Raw genomic sequence first — 13,003 nt, 5'->3', positions numbered from 1 at the left:
CACGCCGTCCCCAGACCTAGCTTCATATTGGACAGGGGATACGAGACTATTAATAGTTTAATTGAACACTTATATTCATATATTGAATATTATTTTTACCACCAATCATTGAATAGAATGGTGTGTACATTGACCCCGTAGGTGTTACTCGACTCCGCAGAATAAACCGTTGCTAGGGGCGTTGCTATGAACGAATACATGCCACTGAATTTCGCTCCGAAAAAACCATCCTTCAAAATATTGGACATGGAATTTGAACGTCTAAGATGTCTAGATATAGGAAGCCTAGATTTCACAATTGCTACGACAGACGTTTGCCGGCTATCGGCTGCTTCTGAAATATTTGCGACAGTAACTTCCGGTCTTTGAGACGTCTGGATGCCTGCTGTAGACAACGAACGCACACAGAAGCAGGGGCTCCGGAACCGGGGGGGCGGGGGGGGGGGGGGGGGGCAGGGGGGGCGTCTGCTTCCTTCATGTTTTTTTCGTCGGGGTCATGTCCCCCCGACGCTGAAGGCTGACACACAACCCTCCCTTAATGTAGTCAGAGCAACATGCTACAGCGCCTTCCAAGCTTGAAGCGGAATAAGAAAGGACAGCGACGTTTTGTCGGGAAGAGAATTTGTAGTAAAGCTGATACCCCCGTTAAGTGCTGGGGTAAACGTTTCTTCTGAGCCAGCCTTGAGGCGCGCGTATTGGTCACATCTTAATCACTGGCAGCAGGACGGGTACAGCTTAGGAAAGGCACCTTTCAACCATTCCTTGTCATCGGAAAGGATGCAAGGCGGGGAGGAGGCCTCCCTCCGGCTCTGGATAAGCCTCCCCAAACGCAAAACCTCTTGCCGCGGGAAATTGGTCTCTGGCAGAGCGCTTCGACGAACAGCAGTCCGGAGCATATGTCCTTGGAGGGACTGCACACTCTCTTTGACGAGTTTTGCTTGGGATCGGCTCTTTCAAGCTCGGCCATGCCAATAGCGTGCCAATTGAGCGCACTGATCCCACAATGGCCGGAGAGGGTTCAGGGCTGGCCTAGCATGGGAGGCGCCCCTTGAAGTTTCTGCACGACGCCTAGACGCGAAAAGCATTTCTGCCATCCGTCAATCATTTTCGTACTTTTGTTCGGTGTGACAGAAGAGGTCACGGGAACGCTCTTGCGTGCTAGAGATTTTGGAGATCTCTTTTTGTTACTCAGAAAAGATTTCGGCTAAACAAAGGTCGCTTCCTCCATTTCGGTTTTTCCGCGCGTACGATCTTCAAAGTTGGGGGGGGGGGGGGGAATTTGCACTGCAAGAATGTGAGCCTTGACCCCCGCCCCCGCCCCCCCTTCCCGATCAGAATTCACTTCCGGAGCCCCTGCACAGAAGACAGGGTATGCCATCTGCAACAGTTTGAACCGTTCGCATAATGATATGATTTTGATGTTGTATTTATTGGGAAAATGGCTGGCCTAAGAAAACTCATCGGGTTAATAAAAAAAGTGAAAGCCGTTTACAACTCCCTGTAACACCGAATTAGAGCGCAGCTCTTGAGGAGGAGGAGGGAAGGGTACTGGGGGGGGGGGGGGTCACGTGACCTTGGGGGGTCACGTGACGATGCCAATGTCATCAGTGACGTCACTGATGACGTCATCAGTGACGATGACGATGCGGACTCCGATGACGTCATCAGCGATGATGACGATGACGATACGGATGTCGGTGACGTCATCAGTGACGTCACTGATGACGTCATCTGTGATGATGACGATGACGATGCGGATGCCCCCCGAAGTCACGTGACACCCCCAGGTCACGTGACCACCCCCAAGGTCACGTGACCTTCCCGATGACGTCATCGTCACTGATGACGTCACCGGCATCCGCATCGTCATCATCACTGATGACCTCACCGGCATCCGCATCGTCATCGTCATCATCACTGATGACGTCATCAGTGACGTCACTGATGACATCACCGGCATCCGCATCGTCATCGTCATCATCACTGATGACGTCATCAGTGACGTCACTGATGACCTCACCGGCATCCGCATCGTCATCGTCATCATCACTGATGACGTCATCAGTGATGATGACGATGACGATGCGGATGCCGGTGACGTCATCAGTGACGATGACGTCATCGGGGAGGTCACGTGACCTCGGCGGGGGTCACGTGACCCTGGGGGTGGTCACGTGACCTGGGGGTGTCACGTGACTTCGGGGGGGGGGGGGTCACGTGACCTCGGGGGTCACGTGACTTTGGGTGGGGGAGGGGTCACGTGATCTTGGGGTGACCTTGGGGGCCACGTGACCTTGGGGTGACCTTGGGATGACCTTGGGGGCCACGTGACCTTGAGATGACCTTGGTTACGCCGACGCCGACGGCGACGCCGACGCCGCTCAAGCCGGGAACGGGCCCCTAAGAGCTGCGCTCTAAAACGAATTGTATTTGCGTGCGATAGGGGATAATCTCTGTCCAAAATATTAACACGCACAGAGATCTGCAAGAAATGGAGTGAAAGAAAGCGTCGGTTTATTATATGATAACAAAGCTGCGTGAAACCCTTTTTTTATTTTGCAGTACAGCTATTTTAAATGTAGCGTATCGGTTCAAGACGCCAAACTTCGTTTTTCAAGCTCGCAATATGTGTGTGTAGTTTGTAGCTGCTTGCTAAGGGAAGAGCCCTGCTGATTCTTTCGTTTTCAACAATACTGGACACAGGAAAAGAGCGGGATAAAAACACCAAGTAAGTTATCGGGCGCGTTGCTCGCTTTCGTTAATAAAAACTTCTGATGATAAGACTGATAACGCTTCGAATATTGTTTCTAGCTGAGGCTTTTTTCGGAAAATGCCTTGGGAGCATTTCGCCTGTTTTGTATATACTAATAAATTGCGCAATCGTTAATTTGACGACGTGTTTTGACCGCGGTTGCACAGTCGGCGGTTATCGACGATAGTCCTCTCCGTGCTGAACAGATGAAAAGGGAAATGCAGGGTATGAACATAACTTTAATGTGTGGTTCCACATTCCGAACATGTACATCACTCACGCAAAACATAAACCCAATTAATGTTTTTCTCTTTTTTTTTTTTTTTTTTGTAGCTAGGTTTGGGGGGGGGGGGGGAAGGGAGTGTACGCGACTATATGACGTCGGATTACGCTCGCTTCGGTCGACAAGGCCTTGATCTCCACGCGCGGCCTCTTCCCATGTGTATTCGAACACATTTTATACAAAGTTCCTAAACAAGCGCAGAGCAAACGTACGGCAGTCGGCTTCAGAGGAGGAAGCGGAAACTGCACAGGAGCAGCTGAAGAGGGGCGACTTTCTGTCGTTCAATAGACACTCCGATAACTCAAACTCGAGTAAGTCCGTTCGAAGCTGAGGCAGCCATTACCGAACGGGCCCATACATATTTTAGGGAAAGTTTGTTAGATCACACACGCGTAAACTGAGGCAACTTCTGTGCCGTCAGAACTCTTGAGGCGTGTGCTTGATTGGACTTCGACGTCCATACGCTTCACGTCGTCGTTGTACATGATCCGGCTTCACCCTGTTTTTACCGTTCTTAAATATTGCTGAAGCCTTCACTGACTGGCGATCATGCGATCGCGCACCTCCAGCGTCCATCAGAGCTGTGCACCGGAATTCTTAGCTTTCAAAATCCCAGCGAAAGTTGACTTCGAAAATCGAAGTTTCATCGATCGTCACAAACGTAACTCAACGATCGGCGAACTCCTGCAAATGGAACCGCTGGACCCGCAAGGCTATCGTGCCGTCTGCTAGCGAAGTAAAAACGGTTGTGAGACTTTACTGCTGCTCTCATCAATTATTTATAGCACTGATATAATAAAAAAGTATTCATGATCAGAGAACTCGAGAAACCACGATGCTTACAAAATATTTTCACTTTTATATGACAAATTCTTCCTTCACGTCGAGCCTTCGTCTATTTGACTATAGCAATGGCTCTAGCAAATGTTTGTTTGGGACACGCCGCCATCTTGTGACGTCATCAATTACGGGGACAATTGGCTTCTTGGTTTACACTTTTTCAATCACAATTTTCAAAAGGCGAGTTAATACTAACCTTGCGCGCTTCAGCTAAATTATTTTCGATTTCATTTGACTAAAAATACAATACCATTTTATTGACTTTTCTGTTGAATTCATTTTTAACCCGGGGCACTAATATATTAGGGTTGGCAAGTTTTGGCATCAATCAGCACTGCAGTTATTCTCTTGAGAACCAGTTTTTTTAATGAGAGTCGGCAGTAATGAAGTCCCTTTTATCCCGAGGAGTCGTTTTGAATGTTTAAAAACTCCATATATGGTGGTATCTTGCGATTTGTTACAAGTACTATGACAAAAACATACTTACGCATAGTGATTGAAATCACGTTGCACGTTTGCTGTATCTCATCATTCTTAATTACGCCACTTTGGTCCAGTGGGACGTTCTAAATGCTGCTAATGTTACCGATTGTCGTAATTAAACGTTGTATCTCCTCTTATACAAGGCCTGACATGTTCCATGGCAAGCGTATACTTACACATATACGTTGAGGTCGCTGCGATATCCGAAGCCTTTCCACCAGAAGGTGACGCAGGTTGCCGGGGTGGGCTTACGCGTAGAGAAGTACACCCTCGATTCTGGATGGGCGGGGTCAATCTTGCTAGTGTTCAGGAACAAAAAATATCCTGCAAACGTCCGCAATGACAAACAAAAATCAAATTTATGATCCCCGCGTCGTCTAAGGCTACATTTATCCGGGAATAGGCCTTTTACAACAGTGCACGCCATCTCGTAGCCACTGCACAAATTGTCCGAGTCTCGCCGCTGTCTTCGCACGTATTCCGAACATGTAGATACACTACACGAAGGCTGCATCCGGGTTGGTGGTAAACTCAGATCCACCCACACGTTTCGTGCCTTACAAATGGTGACAGCCAATGTTGCTCTTCTCGGTTTACAAAATGCAAATTTATGTGGCAGAAAAGATGTCATATAATGCTATTAACTCGTCTAGCTTAAAACAATTACTTTCGTTAAATAACAGTGCGTTTTTGTACTTTTTACTAGTCACACAGATAATTGCTTTCCTAGCTTGGAGATCTCATCAAATGCAATAGAATTGCAATATTACTCGATCAGGTCTTTGACAAATCAACAGTTTCTCTCCGAATAAAGCGGAGAACAGTTTTCCACTAAATTTAGCACAGAAAATTGCGACGTCACGTCACACGAGGCTGTTCGTCACGCAGCACCACGACGCCACGTGATGCCGTGACGTAACACGACGCCGGGAGGTTTCGTTACACCGTGATTTCGCAAATGTCAGTGTGACGTCACGAGGCAGGACGACGTCGCGTGGAAGCGTTTGATATCACGTGAAGCCATGACGCTACGTGACATTCTGACGTCGAACGGTTAGACCATCACGAGCAAGAAAGGTCCATGGCGTTTCTTATGTATACCCAGACTCAAATCTCTGAAGTCACGGTGCCATGGTGGCGCTGCTGTCGTCGACGCCACGCGTGAGCAGACGAGTAATCTCACGCAAATCAAGTATCTGCGCACTGACAACCCCCCCCGGTGTGGTCACATACTAATTTGTTCGTAAACAGGGCTTTGGTATTCAAAAGATATTGCCTTGAAACGAACAAATCACTTGTTCCCGGCTATTGGATTCGAGAAGATACTACCTAAACCTTCAAATAGTACACGAACGTTTCGTAATTTTAAATGAAAATTTTTAGAAACATTTCTGCGATACATCTGAATGCCAACCGGAGTTCCATAGAACTGAGGTTGCGGCATGATTCAAAGCAAGCGCAACTGGAGTGTGAAATGCGCGAGGCCTTCATGATATTGGCCCATGCTCCTAATGTTTTTATTAGCGCACCCTTTATCGCCCTTTCTGATAAAGCACAGGCCTTTATCAGTAAAGCTTCAGACACTCACCAGTGACCTCCTGCGTCTGTTTTTTTTAAATCTTAGTTTATCCTTTGTGCGCATCTGCGATTTGAATCTTTTTATGTGTGGGCTCTATTTAATGTCTGTTCCAAGTCGAGCCCTGTCCTGTGTGTCACTCTTCTTTGCCCCCGTTTCTATGGCGTATTTCCTTCCCATCTTGTAGATACCACGGTTGTCATTCGATATCGTTTATTGTTGCACACACGGCAGGTGCTCGGCTCCCCTCCAAATATAGCGGATAACCTGGATTGGTTCATAGGACACGTGACGTAAATTTTTATGCTAAAGTTAGCGGAAACTAAATCCATAAATTTTCCGGTAATTTTAGGGGGAAACTGAATAGGTTCAAAGGTCACGTGACGTGGATTTTGCGATAAATTTAGCGGGTAAACTGTATTGGTGGATAGGACGCGGGACGTCAAGCGTCCGCTAAATTTAGCGGGGAACCTCGGTTGGTGCATAGGTCACGTGAAGTAAATTTTTCTGCTAAATTTATGGGGAAACAACGCCCCCCCCCCCCTTGCCATTACAGTCGACATACATAAGCGGATATCTGTGATGAGTAGCTTAATATTACTGTCGTTTTAAAAATATTTATATTGTCGTATACAGCAAATTTACACGTAGACGTTTACTGATCAGTCACAGCAAAACGTATTCTGTTGTATATATAAAATAACTCTAAAATAATATAAGCTTGAATGCAATTAAATATTAGTTCATGAAATAATGCTTATAAAAAAAACGCGGTGTTACCAATTTGGTTATACTTCGTTTCATTACATTTGATTTGTTTATTTTCTATGCTCATGAACGCCGAGCAGCCTACGTAAGGATGCACATAGTCAAGATGAGCACACACAAGAAATCTACGGCAAGTGCAACAGTTAATATCTATTATGCGGGAACCAGAAATGGGTAACAGTTAAATGTCAGCCATTGACCGCCTAGACGCTAATATGAAATTAAAAAGAAAAACACAGAATAGATTAAGAACAGAGGCACAAACAATTAACGTATTTTTAACTTACAACAGATACACGTTTGAATGCCTCTGAATTTCTTTGGTATTGATTTATGTGAAATAACAGGAGCAGGTGTGGGTACGCTGCAGTAAAACACGACGTATTTTCAATAAAGTAACTGGCACCCTATTGCAAAGAGAGAAATGTTATTTACGGTTTGTCCAATAAATTCACGAGAACTAACACAAACTTTATCAGCTCCATATAAATTGTACTGATTTTATACTTTTGAATTCTGTATTTGACTCAATAACATATTTTATTACTCAAGATAAAATCCTATTATACAAATAAGTAGCGAGCCAGCAGACACCCGAAAACGGAAATAAGAAGACAAACACTGTTATTAAACAAACGTCACCCGACTTGCTGAAATGAATGTACAGTTAAGTTTTAGACGCAAGTGAAATAGAACCAAAATTAGATGCCGAATTCGAGTATATAGCACGGAGGCATTATGACCTAAGAGAGCATTGAGTCTGAACCGTTTTTGTTATTTTTTATTGCGATAGCATTCGGAGGACAACCGAACCGTGAGAGTGTGCGCACTCGATCGTAACGGCTAAAAACCAAAACTTAGCGGGGAATATACCGGATAAATGTCGTGGGAAGCCTTTGGAGGTTGAACTCAGCGGTAAAAAATCAATTGCAGTACAACTGACGCAGTGTTACTTCACGCGACCCTCGATCACATCACGACTGCTTATATATGGTATGGTTTGTAAATCTAGTAATATAGAACACGCCAAATCGTTCCTGTGAAAAGTACGCATCGCGCAGAAAAAGGGCTGGTGCAATATTGGTTCTTGCCGAAAAGCAAATTTGGGGGAAAATGAGGGTGTGACACAATTGTGCTCATAATTACTTTTAGTAATTCACTTTGCAATTAGTACATTTAAAGGAATCATTTCAATTAGATAGGAGGTGAGCATAATTGAAAACTATGAAATCCAACCACATTATGGATATTAGGCATGCCCAGATTCTTACGGCTCTAACTAAAAACACTAAATTTGGACGCAAGGAAGCAAATATAACGCTTAACTAGGAACACCGTAGCTTTTTACACACTACGATAGACCAGTGCCGATGCACGGCCTTCGTCGCTTCTAGAAAAGGTCTGTTCGAAGCCGGCGTCGAATGGCAAAGCCAGTTTCACGGAGACGAGCTAGCTCAGCTTGAGTAAAGGTTTGTTTTCGTTTTTCTCTCAATAAGGTCATATAGTACTCAATGTTTTGAAATGACAAGTTAGTTCAAGTCCCTGTAAACTGTTGAGGAGAGTTAAAAAATAAAAAGTAGAGCTTTCTTGTAAATACTGACGTGCCATTTTGTTATATTTATAAAGGTTAACTGCGCTTTTGCATTATAACAAAATTACAATAACAGTTAAGCAGACTTCTTATATGATTGTTGAATGCTTTAAACGATTGTTATTTCGATATATTTTGCCTCGTTTTTATATGAAGTAGTTACTTGGTAAATAGTATGTGAATATGGCGATAAAACGTGTTTATTAGACGTGTTCTGTAGTATCTTATGCATTAAAATTGTTATTGTTTTTGTAATACCTTGTGTAGATATTGGAAACATTAAAAATATTGTTATGCGCATCATCGGTGCGAATGTGACGGCTGTGCAAAATACCATAGCGAAACGTTGGCAATATGCACGCTAGAGCTTCGACATTTCATATCTCCGTAAGAAAACTAGCTAAGGCGTTCGCATATAGCACAATGTTCCTGACAAAAAGAAGGATTTCACGTAAGTTGCTTAAAAAAATTTAAAATAATTGCCTGAACTATTTTTTTACAATCTGATATGGAACCATCATATTGCATTTTATTTTTCGCAGCAGCCAGAGAGAAGGCCTCCATTTCCTGTACGTACCCTTATTGTCTTGGAGCGTATGGTCGGGAACCTTCAGGGATCTGCTGCTGCTGATGACCCATCTTCTCAACGTGCTAGGTTGAAGGTATAGGGGACATGGGCTGCCGATCTCAAATGTACACTTATCTAAACAAAAAAGAAATATACCCATATTTAGCCGGATGTTCTGCATTCAAACCTTGAGATTCACAAAAAGAACTGAGATAGGGAGCGTTGTAAAAGTAGTCCTTAAGGATTCAACCTGCTTGGAAATGTCATATTAAGATAAAAAAAAAAAACATTGCCAAAACTCTGAGACATTTGGTCTAGATCCCTGCAACGGCTGTTTTCCGCAAAACTTGATTTCAACCAAACATCTGCGTAAGCCAATATCTCCAGAAGAAGTAAACATGGAAATTAGAATTATTAGGGCTCTCGTTTGTCTTTCAGTGATCGTTCCTCTAGTTTATTTTTGTCTTTTTTTGCGTTGCTGCTGTTATTAATCACAAACTCACCAAGCTTCCAGCAAAAAATACTTAATACTGCTTGAGACTATGAAACCTGTAGTTTTTATTCCTAGTCATGACAAAAGATTTTTGCATTGGGTTGTGTGAACCACCATTGCATGTTTTATTTATTACAGATGAGTTATCGCTTCTGCTTTTATTTTGATACGAACACATTCCAAACCCTTCGATTTAGGCACAAGTATTCTGGGGGTTGAGAAATGCAATTCCCATATCCTGTCTTCTTAAATTTAATCCACGATAAACACTGTTTTGTTTTGTCAGACACAAAAAATTCGTTCCGAAAAACACTGATTCTGTGGGGAGAATACACTCCCAAAACACACCCAAACGCGATGAACAATAAATTCGGATATTAAAGGGGCACTGACACATCAAAATAATTTTTTTTTAATTATCTGAAATGATTGAAAACGATGCCGGGACATTACCCTCAAAATTCGAAACTTGGAAATTCAGTATTTCTGAAGTAAAAAAACTATTTCCAAATGCCGAATTTGAAGTTCCCGCGCAATCTGCGCCAGTGCGTTGATGTCATATTGCGGAGTCCTGAGAGTCGACTTTCTTTCGCGCCTCTGCTCCAAACCACCGAGACCCCAAGCGAGGAGCTGAGGAGCGGGAGAGAAGGGCGCCGGCGGTCCGGGAGAAACCAGTTTCTTCGTCCGATTTCCATACTCACCAATCATCCTCTGCTATGTGCGTTGAGCGCCGCTAAGCTTTCCGAGGGAGGATACAAATCCAGGAGGGAACATCACACCGGACCCTGATTTTTGGTATTTCAAAAAGAAGGGCCGTGGTGCGTTTGCAAATGCGTTAAAAGAAATGTTTTACGATTGCCGTTATTAAATGTTATAGCAATGTCGGCTACAAAGCTTCTACATTTCATGATTTTTGATGTCACCAATCAAAAAAAAAGCGATGAGGTGAGGAGCGGGAGAGAAAAACGCCATAAATAAAAAGACGTGCGTGCGCGGAAATTTTTTTTTTTTTGTGATGCGTTGCTTTTTTTTGCGTCTATGACTACAATTTGCATAGTTTTAGACAATAAAAAGAAATACGACCTTTGGGGTGTCAGCGCCCTTTTAAGGAATCACACTAGAGATTTCCCTTAAGGTCGGTGTTCTTACTGTGTACGGCGGGTATGGCGGGGTAGTTTCAGAGCTTACCTCTTTGTGGACACGACCCAGGTGTAATCTGCAGGTCATCGATGGCAATCAAGCCGAAGAAAAGGTAGGCTTCCAAGTAGAGCTGCGTTTTCACAATAAATTACATGATAAGATTGTCTTAAGATTCGACGATTATCACATGAACAATGAAAACCTTGACGCAAGGTAGAAACATTGATGTCCCTGCCTTAAGTTCCGATGCAAAAAAAAACACAGCGTTATAATTTTTTTAAGAGGTCTGATATTGGAATGTTCTTCCTCGTAGGTTTACAGTCATATTGCTGCCTGTGCCTTTCCCTTTTTTTTTTTTTGCAAGCGCTTTAGACGCATTTAGTAGACACGACTAATTAATTATGATCTCTATTTATATACTTTTAAAATGGAATGTGTGCATTTCGTATTGTTTTTGTGCACAAATTGCTTGTTGTTGTGTGCTTCTCCATACCTTGGTGTTCCTTGAATAAATGAATGCATACTAATTAAAAATATAAAATACAAACTGAACTGCATTTTTATACGAAAATCAAGTGTTGCTTTCATGTGTATTACTCTACGTTGATTATATTGTTCGTGTCTTTATTCTTACGAATTGTTTTTATAAGGCACCTCTCCTTCATAACGTTTTGGCCCTGAGAGAAAAATAACTAAATAAATAAATGGAACTCTTAACCTGTACTTAATTTACATACAAACCATCTGTGGGCACGTATACAGGGTGATTTTTTTAACTTAACATATCTTTATAAATATAGCCGTGAAAGCTACACTTGTGCTTTTTTGCAACTCAGTTATACGGCCAGAGGGACATGGTATAGGGGGATAATCGTAACGACCAGTCGGCTAAATAGGTAACATTTTTCATTTTCTTTTTTAATCAGTTAAAATGTACACATGGCTCAAGATACAAACGTTCTGAACTTCATCGGAACCAGCTAAGTTAACTTTTTTTTTTTAAGTATATTAGGCAGGGGCATAATTTTATTGTGTTCCGTCAACACGCTCATTTTGGGCACTTTTCTAGGTTTCCGTTTCTTATCAGAGCTCATTTCTGCGCCCGCTGTCCTGCTTCCCAGTGACTGAGATGCGCAACATACGTACTCCATGCTTCCGTACATCCTACGAGGCAGGCGCGACGGTGGGTCCGCCCCACGACCACCAGGGCGTAGAAGCGCGGGTGCAAATATGCTCTCCTATAAGAAACCAAAACCTAGAAACGCGCCCAGCTCAACGTTTATTCAGAACGCCCTAAAATGCCGCCCCTGGCTTATATAGTTATAAAAGGAGTTGATTTAGGTGTTTTTGATAATGCTGAACAAGTTTCTAATTCGAAGAATATGTAAATATTCGCAATTTCAAAAAAGGTTCAATAAAACTTACTTTGTTAAACGAATGGTAATTTCGAGTAGCACCCTACACACTCTAAGAAAAAGGGGTGTAGTGGGTACACCCACAGGGGGTGTAAGTGCTGCCACATATACTACACCCATAAAGGTGTACATGTACACCTCAAAACAAGGTGCATATATACACCCTCCCTAGGGGTGCATATGTGCACCCTTTTATACACCTTCAGCATTCGGGGGTGCACAGATACACCCCATACTGGGGTGTGTCTCTACTCCTTTCTTACACACTCACTGTCGTTTCGGTGTGCAGGTACACCCCAATTTAAGGTGTACAAGTATTCTCTTCTCTACACCCACCAACAGGGTTTGCTATTACACCGTTGTTTACACCCACGCCGCTCATAGGGAACAGAGATACACCCGCCAACAGGGTTTACTATTACACCGTTTTTTACACTCACCCACTCATATGGAACATATATACACCTCATTCAATAATGTACCATTACACCTCTTTGTGAACCCACCTCAAGGAAACCTGTAAAAAATGTACGCGCCCAGGTGGTTGCAAAAAGGCAGGTAAACAGACACAACGGATTGTTTTCAAATCTCCTATAAGTTTATTAGACAGTCTATTCCGTAAACAAGTACAAACGTGCCAGCAATCTGTGATATGTGAAGATGTGCAACGAAGCTGTTACACAACTCAGGACATTAATGAGCGAACAAGAACCGGGGTGACTCTTAGGTAGTGTCTATTTTCTCAGCAGCCGGTAGAATTATTTGCCCGAAATCGTGCCGGCAGTCGTCACTCATTGGCGATATAATCACTACATCGAACGACGATTCATCGACAGCTCAGGCTAGCTTTCCTCTAAAGCATCTCTTCTCTCTTTTTTTTTTCTTGTAATGAGCCGCTCCAGACTATATGCGCGAGGTGATATATACGGGTATCACAGGTAGGGTAAACATTTTTTTAATGAGCCACCGCATACTGTCGCCACGAAGCGACGTGAACGGGTGGGCTGGGTCGGTGAGCACGCGCCTCAGAGACACAGACACGACGAAATGTCCCTAGAGCGTGTATTTCACGTAACGAGTCACGGTGAAACGTT

The 13,003-nt window shown here is 43.5% G+C and overlaps 1 protein-coding gene across 1 annotated transcript in view; it reads right to left on the bottom strand.

Moving 5' to 3' along the window:
• The window catches only part of LOC8033073 (apical endosomal glycoprotein), a 142,165-nt gene that overhangs the window by 116,419 nt on the left and 12,743 nt on the right, over positions 1 to 13,003 (bottom strand). Inside the window, exons 4-6 of the mRNA XM_040210497.1 lie at positions 10,543 to 10,624; positions 8,871 to 8,996; positions 4,535 to 4,682 (exon numbers count right to left, since the gene is read on the bottom strand). Coding sequence (XP_040066431.1) covers positions 4,535 to 4,682; positions 8,871 to 8,996; positions 10,543 to 10,624 — 356 coding nt within the window. The remainder of the gene's footprint in view (positions 1 to 4,534; positions 4,683 to 8,870; positions 8,997 to 10,542; positions 10,625 to 13,003) is intronic.

This window comes from Ixodes scapularis, unplaced genomic scaffold (genome assembly GCF_016920785.2).
Source record: "Ixodes scapularis isolate PalLabHiFi unplaced genomic scaffold, ASM1692078v2 PGA_scaffold6__148_contigs__length_123643588, whole genome shotgun sequence".
Classification (NCBI taxonomy): Eukaryota; Metazoa; Arthropoda; class Arachnida; order Ixodida; family Ixodidae; genus Ixodes; species Ixodes scapularis.
The sequence above is the reverse complement of the archived record's forward strand: the minus strand, read 5'-3'. Positions and strand labels throughout refer to the sequence as shown.